A 16,256-nucleotide genomic window follows, 5' to 3' on the forward strand; every position below is an offset into this window, starting at 1 on the left:
TGGTTTTATATCAGAAGCGCCCCATTAATTTTCATGAAAACATGTCTGAAAATCACATCATTGTAAATGAGACCAAAATGGTGCTCCTTTCTGTGATCTCCCAAATCATGGGTTATTTATCCACTGCTCTACAGACAAGGCCAGGATATTTATTAACTACAGACCTGGAAGAGGAGTAATGATGTCAGCAAAGGCAAGGGGAAAATATCAAACCAAAATACAGGCTTATAGGGCTAAAATTAGTATAGTATCTTCTGGAAATAATACAACACAGAGTAGCAATATTACTGCTCTAAAATTCTTGAAAGGTGTTATTAATTTATCTAAAAATTATTGTCAGCTATATAGAATCTACCTGTTTTCCCTCATCATTTCTGCTTCCTTCTCTTTCACAGGTGCTGGAGACTCTTCAAAGTCATAGGAGAAGAGGTGAAAAGGAGTGTGTGGTACATAAGGTAATTTCTCCACTGTTGGAGATGCCTTTGGAGTAACGGATGCTGAGGAATTTTGTGGAGAGCTCAGCAATGCTGTTGCAGGTGAAGATGGTGATGAAAGGACAGAATTATGATGAGAGACAGATGAGTCAGGCACAGAAGAGGAGTTGCTAGAAAAGCTCTTTGCTCTAGAGCAGGCGAGAGGCCTCTCAGCTGGAGAAATGGCACTGGAGACAGCTGAAGAGTCAGAACCCTGTGAAAAGCTTTCCTTCGCAGCCTCATGCACGTCTGGAACCCCACTGCAGGAGGAAAAAATCATTAGAAGGGGAAGGGGAGAGAAAAATGGGACAAAGGGAAATAATAGATAGTAACACTTGCAGGGGAATAAAAAATGAAGTAGAGTCAGACACAAAAACTTCCAAAATTTAGATAATCATCACATCTTTTTAAATAAAGAGAACTCGCATCTTTGTACCCTAGTGGGATTCTTCTTGAGGTTGGAAATGCTGGGGAAAAGAAGCAACCCATTCTAAAGGAAAAGAGAGGATTTAACCTATAGGCTTCAGAACTAATTTTCATGATCCTTTTCACACCTATTTTCATAACAATTTTTATATATTTCAAGTTAGGTTGTAAACATCATCCGAGCAGTACAAAGCAGACTGAGCACACTAGAAAATACTCTGTGGAGCACTGATGCTTCAAGATACAGTCTGCAGGACTACTTCTCCAAGTCCGGATATCTGACTATCATCCTCCCTGGGAATCTGATCTTTTCACTAAAAATGTTCATCCAACAAAGATGAAAATAAAAAAGTACTTAATTAGCATTGTTCTGTCAAAACTGAAGTTTAAAATGATCTCAAAAGCAGCACCTTACCAGATATTTGTCTAGTATGAAGGCACTAATTTATGATTTCTCTGAGTGTCAGCATTCCATGCTGGTCTTTCATAGAGACTTGCAGAGTTTGCATCAAAGGAAAACACATCTGCTTTGATCTACTGAAGGCAGATGTTAGTGAGTGACAGGAGGCACAAAGCAGGTGAAAAGCCATGGGATCTGCACTCCAGAGAGTCTGTTTGCACTTGTGACTCCAGCACAAGCACTGTGCTGGATCACTTGGCAAGTGGCTGATTTCATTGTCCTAACACCACTTCTGCAATCCCCCAACAGACATGGAAGGCACAGTCCTCATCTGAGGACTCTGGGCTTGGCACAGCATAGGCAAGAAAACCACAACTCATGTTAGATATGTTGGCATCTTATGCAGGAAATCAGCAGGTGTATCTAGGTCATTGTTCTCACAATGGACAATCTGGAAAGCTTCACCTATTGCACGCGCCGTGCTTGACAGGAGACACTGAAACCAGGTCAGTCCTACCTGACAGCACCTAACATGAACAGCCATTTTACAGATCATTTTTGTTATGCTACAGAGAGAGTGAAAGAAGGTACTTAGCAAAGTCATGGGAATATCTAAAAGGGATAATTATCTTAAAAGGACCAATGACCTAAAATCACATTATGCTCTTCATATGGCTCTTCCTCATTTTTTAAAAGCAGTATTTTAGTATACTCAGGAGATTTACCAGTATCTTGTGTCTTAGCTTTGACTTTGAAGAATGAGATATGAGGAAATTATCACTTAATTTTGAATTTTCAGGCAGCCATTGGCAAGATTTGCAGACTGGAAGATAGTAACAACAACAGTACAGTATTTTCTTTGGAATTCACATATTAAACAGTTTCCTTTCTTCCTTCTGTGCTGTACAATGTCTGCATGAATGTGGTTTATGTAAAAAAAATCCAATCTCATTTGCTGAGTTGCAAAGCTAAATAATTTAACCTAAATCAAATGGCTGTCTGGAAAAAATAATGTATTTTCTTACTTTCAGTTTATTAGGATCAAGTTGTCAAATGCCAAGTGCATATATATATCTCAGAATTAAACAGACAATTTTACACAAGAGTATTGATAGGTGATGAAGAATATAAATTGGTGATTTGCTTATATCTGTATATACACAGATGGGCAGGCATTCCTAAAATTATATATATATTATGCATACACATTTATATCAGTTTTGCCTCAAAGTCGTTCTTTGCTTCTAAAACATGAACAAAACTTATGTGAAATCTTAGGCAGCATTCAAAAACTGTCAATTTACTGCATAGCAACAGACATTTCTAATAAGGTAGTATTACGAAGATAGGGATGAAAACCTAAGAAACCAAGCAACATCCTCAGTTGAGCGTTGTAGTGTTTCATCATTGTCTTAACTAAGAATTTAAACCAAACCATGCTTAAAGTTATGCTTTTCACTAAAGTTTTTAGGATTTGTGAGCATTACATAAAGGGAGTAAGTGCAGACTGAACCTATAGTGCACTGAACCTATATAATTAAATATGTTTCCATTAGCACTGCCTCCTCCCAGCGCCCTCCCCAAACCTTTTAAATGCAAAACTATTTCCTTGGGGGGTGGCTTTAACAGGTGATCAAGCAATGTGAGTGAAAAGGTGGATGCTGCTGCACACTGTGCGGGTGAGTTCACGCCAGAGCCTGAAGAAAAGGTGGAGGGACAATGCTGAAGCCTGGTACCTGGCTTTGACCTGCCTATTGGCCTCTTCCTCCCCCTCATCCTCAGTATTGGGCTCTGTTACTGGCTGTTCTTCTTCCTCTTCTTCATACTCGTCCTCTCTGAGGTCAGACCAAGGAAAGAGGCATGCAGTGGGATGGAAAGAAAGAAGGTGTGAGAGAAAACAACATGAGTCCCCAGAAAAAGAAATGCAATGAAGTTAGAAATGGAAGGAAAAAACTGATGGAGAGGGAGTTATGGCCCTCTTATGTTAGACAAAAAGCCACCTAAAACTTCCTGCTAAGTATGTGTTTGCACAAGAGTAGCTACCAATATAAAACTGCTATCCTCTCTTGATTTACATCTTTTACTATTATTTTAAGATTCAAAGCTGCCATTGATTTTTCTTGAGCTTTGCTTTCCATTTGCAGCTGCCCTACCTGCAGAGGCATTAATGGAAAACATTCATGACAATAGTAATGTTCAACTCATTAGTCATTAAGTTGTGTCTTTTTGGCCTATAGGACAGTACAGGCTGTGCTGGGCTGGGACAGCTGGCACTGGACATCATGCTTCCTAAATTAACCCAAATAAAACATTCCTGCTAAGTAACCAATAGCCCGACTGGAAACAGAACAGGGTGAACCACTGAGTTAGAAATACCAGAGAGAGCAAATCAGTTCAGGACTATTAGCAAATAGCAATATTTAAGTTATCAGATGCCAGTATATGAATTATTTCAGTAGAGTCCTCAGTATGGTCAAATCAGGCTCCAGCTCAGCAGTAATTCTGGCAGAAGTCTAAGTCATGCATGAAGCCTCCACAACCTACAAACCACATAAGTAAAATAGGAAAACTGTATTAAACATGATGAAAAAAGGCTACACTGTCTGCCTCCCGTCCTTAATTTCTATGCTTTTCACCTTCCCAAAACAACAGACTCGTGGAAGATGCATTTGCAGTTGATACAGTTCTCCACTTGATTTAGTGATGTATATAACATTAGGTTATGCTCCATGCAAAAAGGAAAACATACAATCAGTAATGAAGTTTGTAAGGCACTCATTCCTTGCATTTTCCTGAAAGCTTATTTTCTTTCCTGTGACTCTGAGGGGATGTTCTATGGATTTTTTTCCATTTAGAATTAGTTTCCATGTTATAAGAATAATGAATACTTACAGTGTGAGATCCTGAACTCATTGAGTTCAATGAGAAGGGTCAATCCAAAATTTGTTGTATTTATATGGAGTTAGTTATAGAATAACCAGGAAAATGGCAGCGCCTGGAACTTTTCCAATACTCTGGCAAACATTTACAAAGTAAACACTTTCAACCATTCCTAAGGTGGCTTTGTGACATAACCATCTCAGTTGTCATCTCTTCATCTCCCTGTCCTGCCCACAAATATATACCTCCCTTACACAGACACGTCCCAACTTTCACACATTTACTCATTTACTGGAAAAAAGAAAAGAAAGAGTTGAACCAGGGAGCTTTCATATAATCCCTTCTTACTAGCTCAAGCTACTTCCTGTGAAAGGAAACTTCTGTATCTGCTTGTCCTACAGCACTCAGATTTGGGAAATAACTCATGAAGCTCTGTGGGATCATGGTTCTCTGTTTAGAGCACAATGCATCCTCTAATGCTGGCAGCATAACTATTGCTTATACAAACAAGAGTGTCCCCACTATTGCTATGTTTAAAGCTCCCATCAGGAATCCACACTGGTGATGTCAACACTTCTCCTCTCCTCAAGTGTCTCAATGTGCCATGCCAAAGTGGATGAAATACTCATATGGTGGATCTCATAAATTTGAAAGAGTTCTTTGAGAATTTATTCCACCTTATGAGTGCATGGCTAAAAAAAACAGGCGTCTACAGAGCATGGAGAAAGGAGCTGAAAAAAAATTTTAGTATTTCAGAGAGATCATTCTTCTGTCAGGCCAATGACTCCTTCCTCAAGGGTCCTTGAGTTCTAGGTCAAAATCTTAGAAGAAGCTTGATTGGAAAGTTCTTTTCATTTGCTAACATTAAGTGTAGGAGGCAGCAACTACATGGCAAGTGGCTGGAAAAGCCAGAGGAAGGATCCAGCTCTGTGTGACCTGGCAGCGGAGATGATCGGTGTGCACAGAGGCAGGCACACTCCAGTCTGGGGGAGCCAGTGTGGCCAAGGGAAGCTTGCACAAAAGAAGTGTTCACGTAGGGGAGATGCCCAACACTCTGAACGTCCTCTTTTAGCAACTAAACTCACAGTTTCTGAGTCCCCCAGTATCCGCAGAGGGGGGATCAGATACAGAGGAGAGGGGTAAGCTCACAGGCAGGAATGATGTGTGCTCTTCTTTTAACCAAAGCAACAGTGGCAGCCATTTCAGTCTTGCTAGAGGACAGTTATTCTATGCAACAAAACAGGTAGTACCTGCTAACTAAATCTTTCCTAAAAGGTGGAAAAGGAGAATTTCCGTGTGAATATTTATTTAAAATGGGCAAACACTAACTAGAGTCAGATGCTCAAAACACAAAGCAGACAGGTTTGTGAATTCATCTGAACTGTTCACAGTTATGTGTTCATTTTTGTATGCAGTAGAGAAGGGAAGATGTGGAAAAATTCATTGTTCCTCTCCCATACAGATGCAAATTTGGAGTCAATGCAATAGTGGAATTAAATTAAGAAAAAGGATTCATAGGGATGTCTCCAATTACATGAGATTGCAGAAGCCAGCATGGTTTTTAGCAGTGCAGAGGAATCTATCCCCTTTACAAAAGGCAAATATTTATCCACTGGCAGGGTGGAAGGCCTTCAGCTAATGTTGAAGGATCAGATACATTCAGCTAACCTTAAGGCTCTTACTGCATTACTTCAGTTCCATGATAAAACTATCAGGTTAGAAATATTTAAACAAAATCCTTACATAGCATTGAAAATAAATTTCAAAACAATCACTCTGTTTATTTTCATCTTTAAAATGGATTAATGCTACAGGCTAAAAAAATCAAACGAATAAACAAAACCCCACCCCTCCACAAATCTTTATAAAGTATATCATTGGTCGTGGCAACTAACAAACATCTTCTAGGGCAAAGGATTTGCTCAGTTGTTTCAACTAAAATTTGACATGAACGCATTTATAGCCCCTTAAAATAATATGCATATTAAAAAATACTATGAAAGTGTAGTTTATGGAGAGAGAACCACTAGGGCAGCAAAAAAAACTTGACAAAAGGTTTAGAATGGAAGGATTGACTTTTCTCCTTTTTACAATTAATAAATTAAAAAATAAGAAATAAAAAAAAAATACCAGAAAAACTTGCCCTGATATTAAATAGCTATTTAAAGCTGCAAGGAGAAAAGCACTAATAAATACAGACTGATGAAACGGAATTATAATAAAGGGACTCTTTTAGAAGTTTATTTGAAAGCAGGGGCAGATTCCTTGAAATACCAGGCCTTACACCTCACACACACCTGATCTAGTCACAGTTGGATGATCTTAAGACACCAGTCTTAGTCCACAAGAACTCAAAGAACCAAAACTTACTTTCTGTCCCACTGGACCCTAGACCTGAGCAATGCGTACAAGGTTTTGTGTATTCTCTGTCTCCTCCAGGCTCCCTGCAATCCCTTTGCAGAGTTTTGAGGAAGGCAGCTTGCAAGAACTTAGGCTGTCTTTCTACCTTGTAGCCCAGAAACACACGTTTCTCACTACCTTTCTCCAAAAAAATCCCAAAGGTAGAGCTAAAGGAAAAATCAAAGGCTGTGCTGAAGGAACAAAAAATCCCCCAACAAACAAACAACCAAACTAAAACTCACACTAACAAAATAAGCATGAGCACAGAAACACATTCTGCTTTGCTTGGTATCAAAGGAAATTTTGAAAAGGTAAGATATGCTTCAAATAATTTTAATTCAGGATGAATTTAACCAGTAATAAACTAGAATACAGAACAATAGAAAAAATTATCATCTTACCATAATTAGGCTAGCAAGGCTTTGCTCTGCACATAAAATGCATAAAGAAGTTGACTCATGAGATCTAGTAGATGATCTTTAGGTCCCTTCCAACACAAACCATTCTGTGATTCTATGACCAGGACTAAAAGCCACATTCAGCGAAATAAGACCACCATTACCCATTTCACAATATTATTTTAAATTGAATACTACAGATGATCTCACAAATTTCCTTTCAAGGTTGTTTTCCACCCTCCCTCCTGCAAATCTCTGACCTGTTTTACCTCTTGCACAGCTGCATCCCCAAACTCCAAGTGAACAAAGAGAAACTGAAAATGTTCTATCAAAGAAAGATATCTATAAGTCACAGTGGATGGAACTTTATTTTCTCTTGCCATTGCTTGCCATTTTGCTCAATTTATGAGTTGGATTCCATTTTTATACCTTAGATGGCACAATTCTTACTCAAATTCCTAAATCCTTTTGAAATAAGCAAATGCTTTGGTACACTTCTGTTGCTTCTTCCTTTCTTCTATCCTAGCTGCCAAAACAGATTCCACTAGATATTTAGGTGAAAGCTAAAAGTGGTAATTTAAATTCAACATTTATAAGTCTGTATAAAGATATGGCAATACACTCTCCTCCTCCATTAAAAATAAAACTAAAGAAACCACCTCACTACCTATTTCTATTCCAATGCAGTTGGTGCAACTATGTGAAGATGAAAATACATTATATTATATGGATAACAATGTACTTACAAAGCCTCAAAATTTGACCTGCATACAGGAAGACTAAAGTGACTAATTACAAAGGTCAAAAGGAAAATTATCCTGGTATTTCTGCCCCAAATAAAGAAAACAGTTCAGACAAAAAAGTTGAGGAAATGGCAAATGATGTGAAATACACACACTTACTATCCCTTCATATCTGCCCTTTATCTTTGGGTTTCTGTTACTTTTTTATCCCTAAAATATGATCAGCAACATCTTTTCACACCTAAATAATACCTAGGCAGTGCCTCCACACTTGTTTACTGGCTGCAGTTGGTTTATATAGGACACATAAAGCAGAGCAAGACAGCAGAGCATTGCTTAAGGTACTGTCAAGGCTTTACAAAGACGTCAACAGTCAGAACTCTCTGATCATTGAAGAGCATCACTTCAATTCTAAGAGCAGAGGTAAAGAAACAGAATAATGATGCAGACAGACTTTTGAAGCAATGTATACTGAAATATATAGAGAAAGAGAGAAGAAATGTTATTTTCAGAGCTTGGAAGTGCATTTTGGTTAACACTTGACAGCCACTGTTACTGACCCTTCAAAGGGAAATGGCATCCTACCAAGCTGCTGTCTTTTTCCTCATCACATCACATCCTGTGTGTAAAAAAACTTTCCTGTTCTCAGAGGATCATGTTTACAAACACTGGGAATACACTGGAGAGGTGAACTCTCTAAGGCAAGTATACTACCGAGCATAAGACACTATCATACAGATCCAGAGAAATGCATTCACACCCTGGTTTGGCATCGCATTTCCTCAGGTAGTTCACCAAAGCTGAACATACAGTGGAAAAAAACAAAGTAAAATAATAAGGCTAAATCATGCTGTGATTTCATTTGCCATGCAGCTGTAGTCTATTTAAACTTCAGTGCTTTCTTCATTCCTCCTGAAGTTCAAATAGGAAAATCTACCACTGCCTTTACAGCAAAGTGCACTGCTGTTACCTGCACTCTGCATGTACACCAAGCACAAAACATTTCCTTTTGGTGAGACTTGCAGTCAGAAAAGTATCCTTACTAGAAAACCTGACACCTACAGAGATGTTTTAATCATATAAAAAGAACTGATATCAACTTGAAACAGTAATAGGACCTGGACCTGAGACACTCATCAAGTTGTAAATTTTAAATTTTTGTGTTACTATTAATTATGCATTAAGGGGTCAATTCCTATATATACATCAATGCAGCCCTTTTTTATGGTATGGCTTCAAAAGAAAATTTTTCTTAACCTATCTTATGTCTATTCCTCTACTACCTTCCTTATGGGAGCTTCCAAGATATTACAAGGAGTAAGATCACAAATTTCACACTTTTAGGGTTCTCCTTTAGAATCTACTTAACTTCACACTTCAAATCCTACCTGCATAGGAGAAATTAATGTGTTCTCCTGCTCCAAACCTAAACCAGCAGGTTAGATTTTTGTATGGTATAGTTGTCAAACACTAATAAAGATCTGATGCTATGAACAGACACTACTTTGGCTACCTTACCAAGCCATTTCATTTCATAGATAAATCTTTCCAAAACCCCTTCATTTATATCCCATTTCCATTTTCACCCATACCAACCCAACTGTGAAAAGAGTGATTATCTCTCTCATAGCTGATCATATGCCATTCAGTGTCAAAGCACACCCAAAAGCTGGGCTCAGCCCATATGTGTAAGTGTATGTCTATGTATACGTACATGTATTAAAGAGATTCACATCCACAGACATGTGCCTGCATGTTTATCCTGGAGACGTTTTCTTTGTCTAATTTAATGCCTCAGTTGTTTTAAATATCCAAAACTAGGAACCAGAGATAAATATCAAGAAAAAGAAAAAAACAACCAACACGTGTTTCTTTCTATTACAGCAATAAAAGAGAAATTAACTTCTTCTCTCATCTGAGCCTTTAGTAATCTCTACCACAACCTGAGTCTTACATCAAATGATGATGTTGAGTCTCCCCACTTTGCTGTTTCATACTTATCATACCATTCATCATATCTGACACAGACAGCAACTCTAAGAGATGTGGAACAAACTATGCTAAATAAAATAAACCCCATCTACCAGTGTATCTTTGATCTATAGCCTTTAAGTACTTATAAAACCAAATCTTTTCTTACAGTGTTGTGGAAAGTCACTAGAACTTGAAGCATCACAATAAAAACTAGATTTTCCGTAGTAAAGCTAGAGAAAAATAGAAGATTAGTTATGGTTTGGGATGTCTGAAAACATGGAAAATCATGATAATAAAAAAAGAAGTCTCAGCTGTATCTTGGACGAACCAACCCTGCAATCTTGGCTCTACATGAAGCAATTTGAACAATCACTTGATGAGGCCTAATAAGCAAACTAAGGTCTGTGCTGTTGGTTAGAAACTCAACAGGAATCCAAAGTTGAGCACAAAACATGCTTAGCGTCAGAGGCTCAGCTGTATTCATTGTTTTCTGGTAAACCAAAATAGCATCATGATCTCTGCCTGCATCTTGGCAATCCTCAAACATCAGAAACATGCATTTTCTAACAAGCAGGTCCTTATAACTTCTCAGTACTGCTTTCCTTTATTTAGACCACTATTTCCCTAGGAAATATTTTTCTAGGACCATAAAGGGTATGAAAGACCTTAAGCCCAGGGTGCACTGTGCAATGGAGCTGTGTCCAGCTAGCCTAGAAATCTGTGGGAAACTTTGGAACTCCCTGTGCTGCTCTTTGCTCAGAGGAAGAGTCCTAACAGGCTTGCAGGCAGTACCCTAAAAAAAGCAAAGTTCATAGATACATCATCCTCTTTTTCCTTCTCTGTTGTTTTTACCTTATCAATATAGTTCTCCTGAAGGTCAGCTTTCTTCAGATTGAAAATCTGGAAGACTCAGGTGGACCTGAACAGTTGATCTTCCTCACATCTTTTTTAGCCTTATGATCTACTCAGAGAAAGCTTGCTAAAGCCTGCTTTGGTCACTGATGCAGAATGCAGGCTCCACTCTGGTAAGTTCTTAAGATGGCAGTCAGTTCTTTCACTTGTGAGGTATCCAGCTCAGGAAGACTGACAGGAAAGTTCTAACCACGGCCAGGTTATGTCTAGACGAACATATTTAGTGTTACAAGATCGATCTTAGCGATTCTTTGGTCATTTTTGATAATATAAAACAAATCAAAGCTATGGATATAAAAAGCAGAGAGTCTAGTGAAGAGAGGTAATCCTAGCCCTTCACAACTTCATAAACCTCAGTCTTTCACTGTAACTAATTCCATAGTGATGGAGCCGTTCACTCAAATGCTGGTAAGAGGTGTCCGTGTAAATCTCCCAGAAGCTCACTTGAGTATGTTTGCTAAGGTCTGGGTGACACAGCTCTGAGGCGACACCCAAGGTGAGAGATGAGTATGGTCTCTGTGCTGAAGTACTGAAGAAAGGGAAATGCACAGCAAAATGTGAAACATTAATTTGAGAAACTGGGAGGAGCATTTGTTTCTGATTTCTATGGACACAACTCAGAGAAGCTGCGCAGTGCTCATGACAGCACTAAGCACTTCTGAGCAGGCTGCCTTTTACTCTCTGAAACCCAGTCAGGATGAGACTGAGAGACAGAAATTTGCCTTTTAATGCTTATTTAGCCATAAATCATTGCACACAATAACAACATAAATCTAGTGCAAATTCCATGCCACTCCTTACATTTTTCCCTGACTCTATCCATGGTGTCGCTGGAAAAAAGCTAGCTTTACTTTAAAAACAAAACGAACAAACAACACAACCCATGGAACAATGCGTTTAGAAGTCTACTGCATAAGAAGCAGCATGCTAGACCACAGACTGAAAGCACTCAGTTTGGACCAGGGCAGAAAACCTTAGGAGGTACCTCCAGCACAGCATTTAAAGCATCATGTTAACAGGACTGAAGTTCCCGCCAGACTTATTTGTGCTCTACGCCATCATGGTAAGAGAAAGGAGTTTTAGCAAAGGAGACCTGCTGCTGGTCAGGACAGGCATCTTAAAGCATGCTGCAGTAGGTACAGACTTTAAATCAACCTCCAGCCTTTCGTAGTTACTAGCTGTTATCAACTTCTTATTTATTTAGTAACAGGCACATCAGGCTGGGCTTTGCTCTCCATGAAAACTATTTTAACACAAAGCAGATTTGGATCCTTATTGTTTTGAACCACAGGCGAAAAAGCAATACATTTAGTTTGGAAAAAGGCTGCCAAGTGGATGAAAAAGGCCTGCAAGTTTTCCTTTTGGTCGCCCTTAGCATTTACGGTCAACTTTTCCCAGCTCAAAACCCAAAGTCTGCTCTCAATTAGCCTGGTGTAGATCAGACCAACTCCATTGACTTCAGACAGCTTTTCTGGATATAGACCATTGTGAGACAGAACAGAATTTGGCCACTACTGTCTTTTTTTTGTTGTTGTTTTACCGGCCCCATGAATTTCTCTCTTTTTGGAAGACTTATCTGTTGACACAAAGCAGATGACTGTGGACAACCTGTTTGATGTGGTAAACAAAAGCAAAGAAATTGCCAAAACAGCTGATGAGCTAGAAAGAAAAGAAACATGAACATTGTGGGAAGGAGAATTATGGGAAAGAACTTCAACCTTCTACTGATTTTGATACAGAAGTCCAAAAATAACCTAGAATATTTCCCAAAATACAATTTAGTACAGTGTAAGAGTGCAGCTTCAGTCTCTAACTGTGTCCATCAGAAGCAATTCCGCTGGGTCTAATCCACTGTAAAACCAGACATAAGACATCTGCAGCCACACACAAAGTTTAGAAGTTTCAGCAGGAACAACACAGTAAAATTATCATTAGTATTGTTACAATTCCTACTGGGAAAGAAAATGTAGTGAAGGAATAAAGACTGAAATCCATTTTGTAACTATTTTTTGGGAAATACAGCACTGCAAAAACTTACTGCCAATTTTTTTCCTCTCTCAAGAGGAATCAGGGTTATGAACCAAAAGATCATTAGCAAGAGACAGTTCTTCCATGGCTGAACAGAAGGAATTTTCAATTTACAGAGGTAATAAGTAATTTTTTTCCATTTATATAGATTCCTCTCTACAACATTAACAATGGAAGCAGCAGGGCCATAATGAGCATTTCTTTTGACAAAATCAGGTGATGCTGCATCATAGTCTAACACAGGATTTTAAAATTTCAATACAAATTGCCACAAGATCTAAACTTATGATGCTCCACTCAAGTTCTTTAAACCAACAAATATCAAGCATTGAAGACCATGTGCTCAAATTTGAAAATTTTATTCCAGAAAACCTCTTTCCATTTAAGTCAAATTCAAATTCTATAAATGTGTAAAAAACCTTAAAGGACTCATTCAAACTTCACTAGTTTTCTGCCTAAACATTAATGAATAGAAGCCGTAAGACTTTTCCTTTTTTTTCCACTCTCAGTTTAGCTATCAGGTGTAGAGATACTGTTGCACACATCTGGACTATTTCACTGAAAGTTGAGACTTACTGGAATACGATAAAGCAGGAAGGCTGTTTTTCCTCTTCCTACCACAACTACAGATTTGGGAGGATAATGAATCTAAAAATGTGAAGGACAGAATCTGCTTATCTGAAAAGCTTGTTTACCAGAAACACACTTTACCAGAAAAATGAGAATTACAGATGATCCAGCAGTTGACTAACTCCTTTTTATGGTAACTTAAAACAATTTCACTGAGCACAGAACTTGCATCCTCAAATCCTGAACATACTTTGTAGTTTATGATGTCTCATGGTGAAAAAAATCTGATTTGCTAGCTACAATAATATTCTGTCTTTACCTGCTAAAAGAACTGGAGAATGGGGGTGTGGGCTGAGGCAGTATTTTTACTTAACTGATATGCAAAGTAAAGATCAGAATTACACACATTCATAATTGAATGCCTGTTTCCTTACAAAGCCAAGTGACCAAGTTGGACATTCCAAATGGAATTGAAGAGAATTTAATTATTGTCCTACAGAAGATAATGGCAACATGAAATTAAGTGACTACTTAGATAAAGACTTCTTTCTTGTATTTAAGCTTATATTATGCTTTAAAACATGTCACTGTCTAAGAGTGCAAGAAGCAGAACTGGACAAATTTTTTTTCAAAAAAGCATGATTATTGGAATTATGTGATGTTGGTTTAAAAATATTTCAAAGAGCTTCTGAAACTAATCTGTTGTCTTTTTATTCTCTCTATTCCAATCCCACTAAAAATTAGCTCAAACACAAATTTATTAAAAGACTGCAAAATAAAGCTAGCAAGCACAGACAGTAATAGTGAGGAGACGTACTGGTAGAAGCTGTTTTCCTGCATGGCTTCTATTTGTTTAATTAATTAACAGTAAGGGAATGAACAATTTCTGCAGAGTTGAAGCATCTCCTCATTTCCAATACAATTTGATCAGTTTAACAAAACCAAAAAACCAAAAAAACCCAAACAAACAACAACAATATATATATATATATAAATTATATAGAAATCTTATAATTGTAAATGTAAATATCTGCTCCACATCGATAGCTACAGATTTGCAGTCAAATTGTTAAGTCCTGAGGCAGGACCCAAGGTCATGCACAAGGCATCCAATGCAGAGCAGCTGAAGCTCCCAGCTGTATTCACACTGCAGATGCTTTAAACTCATCCCCAAATGCATTGTCATCTTTGTCATCAGCCTGTAAGACCATGGGGCTCTCAGCTGTCAGCCCACTAAAGACCAGGCCATGGAAGGTGATGGAAAACAAGTAATAATGTGTTGCCAAATGCCAAAAGAAAAAAAGAAAAAAGAAAATAAAGTGCTATTTATGTGGTATACAACACGTAACTACTGTTTCAACTATCTGGAGTCTTACATTTTCATACTGGCAGAAATCATTAAACTTTAGTCAAATCACCTCTCTTTGCAAGAAGGACTGCTTTACATGCAACACAGAATTTTAAGGCTCCAAATTTACATCCCCTGCTAACCAAGAGAAACCTTCAATGAACTTCCCAAAGGTTAAAATTAATGTAAAATATGCTCTTTGACAGACCATGCTTATGTTTTTCAAACTGCATCTTCAGCAGTGAGATGACAGTGTCCAGCTTTTGCTGTCTGCAGCTTATGTATCGCCACCTGAGCTAGTCAGCCAGATTCCCTTTAGAGTCAACAAACAGCAAGTCTCAGAGCTTGATTCATCTTGGTCAAAATTTTAGGCATGTAGAACACATTAGATAACTGAAGGCCCACCAGTGCTTGCTGCACTCCACTGATATCAAAGAGAGGAGAGCTGATCAGACATCTAACTTTGGTGAAATTACTTCCAGCCCTCTATGCAGCAGTCAGACATGCTGAGGATCTGGAACTCCTTTTTTTCCTAAGCACACACAGCTTAAGCCAACCATCATAGCACTGGTAAAGACACCATCCTCAATGACCCCACTGTTGAAGACTGCTGCTCAGCTAGCCATTATTGCCTCTCTTGCTAATTATAAAATATTAGATGTATTCACTACTATGCTGCAGCCTCAAAGGCAAATATTTATGCTGGAATGACAAGGAGGAAAAAATAAACATATACTGTAACCTACACAGGACAAATGGCTCAGAATTAATGTTACCATGCTCTTGTTACAATCTTCTGTTAAGTGGGCGTAGTTAATATAAAATCTGTCAGTGGATGAAGTTAAGCTGAGGTAGCTCCCCATGCTCTATCTCATGTGGTTTGGGTCCACTTGCCTAGGATGTATGGTACCAAAGATGTATGGTACTACTTAGCTATGTAGGTAAGTCACCTACAAATCAATTTCTTCTTTGTGCTGGTGTTTTAACTCTGAATATGCTTTTGCATTTTTTCATTTTTATTTCAATGAAAAGCGGAAGATAAAGAAAAGCCAGTGGACAGAAAGTCACGGGAGAAGAAAGGAGCATCCCCCGGCTCCCAGCCTCACCTCTCGCTGAGCTCCTCGGCGCGCTGCCCGTGGCTCAGCACGAAGCTGGACTGCGCGCAGGGGCTGGCGGGTGCCGACAAGGTGCTCTTGACGTTCTGCGCCGAGTGCCTGCGGCTCCGCCGGCGCTCCAGCCCCCTGCGCTCGCCCGCGCCAAGGCTGGCCCTGCGCCGGTCCTTGCGCCCGCTGGGAGGGGGCTCAGCACCCTCATCTCCATCTTCATGCCTCAGCGTCACCTGAGAAAGAAAGGAAGAAGCTGCCACAGGTCTTCACACCTAGGCTTAAAACTTTCCTGGTCTCAACATGATTAACCCCTATTAGCATCCCTGTTTCTATAGCTATCCCTGAAAGTCGCTGTCTATCCAGTAGTGCAGTGTGGCAGCTCTAACAATGGAATTATATACTGATGCCTTGCATACAACACTATAGGACCTGTAACAACACATTTATGCATCTCCTAATCTGTTTGTTTTCTTTTTAATGTGGGACTGAATTTTCAAGGGAACGGAGCAGTCTTGGACAACTAGGCCTCTTTATATCCTTCCAAAATACTTAGGTGAAGACTTGGTTTTGGTGAAGTCAACAGGAAAAAACTCCATGC

General features: G+C 38.8%; 1 protein-coding gene across 8 annotated transcripts in view; it reads right to left on the minus strand.

Annotated features, from left to right (window-relative positions):
- The window catches only part of FHOD3 (formin homology 2 domain containing 3), a 380,756-nt gene that overhangs the window by 96,290 nt on the left and 268,210 nt on the right, over positions 1–16,256 (minus strand). For 5 of the 8 annotated variants that reach the window (XM_063399097.1, XM_063399132.1, XM_063399088.1 and 2 more), the window contains exons 10-11: positions 15,659–15,891; positions 3,036–3,134 (exon numbers count right to left, since the gene is read on the minus strand). In XM_063399097.1, the coding sequence (XP_063255167.1) occupies positions 3,036–3,134; positions 15,659–15,891 (332 nt within the window). The remainder of the gene's footprint in view (positions 1–3,035; positions 3,135–15,658; positions 15,892–16,256) is intronic. The other 3 variants (XM_063399128.1, XM_063399121.1, XM_063399112.1) reach the window with 1 other exon arrangement.

Source organism: Prinia subflava, chromosome 1 (assembly GCF_021018805.1).
Source record: "Prinia subflava isolate CZ2003 ecotype Zambia chromosome 1, Cam_Psub_1.2, whole genome shotgun sequence".
NCBI classification, from domain to species: domain Eukaryota; kingdom Metazoa; phylum Chordata; class Aves; order Passeriformes; family Cisticolidae; genus Prinia; species Prinia subflava.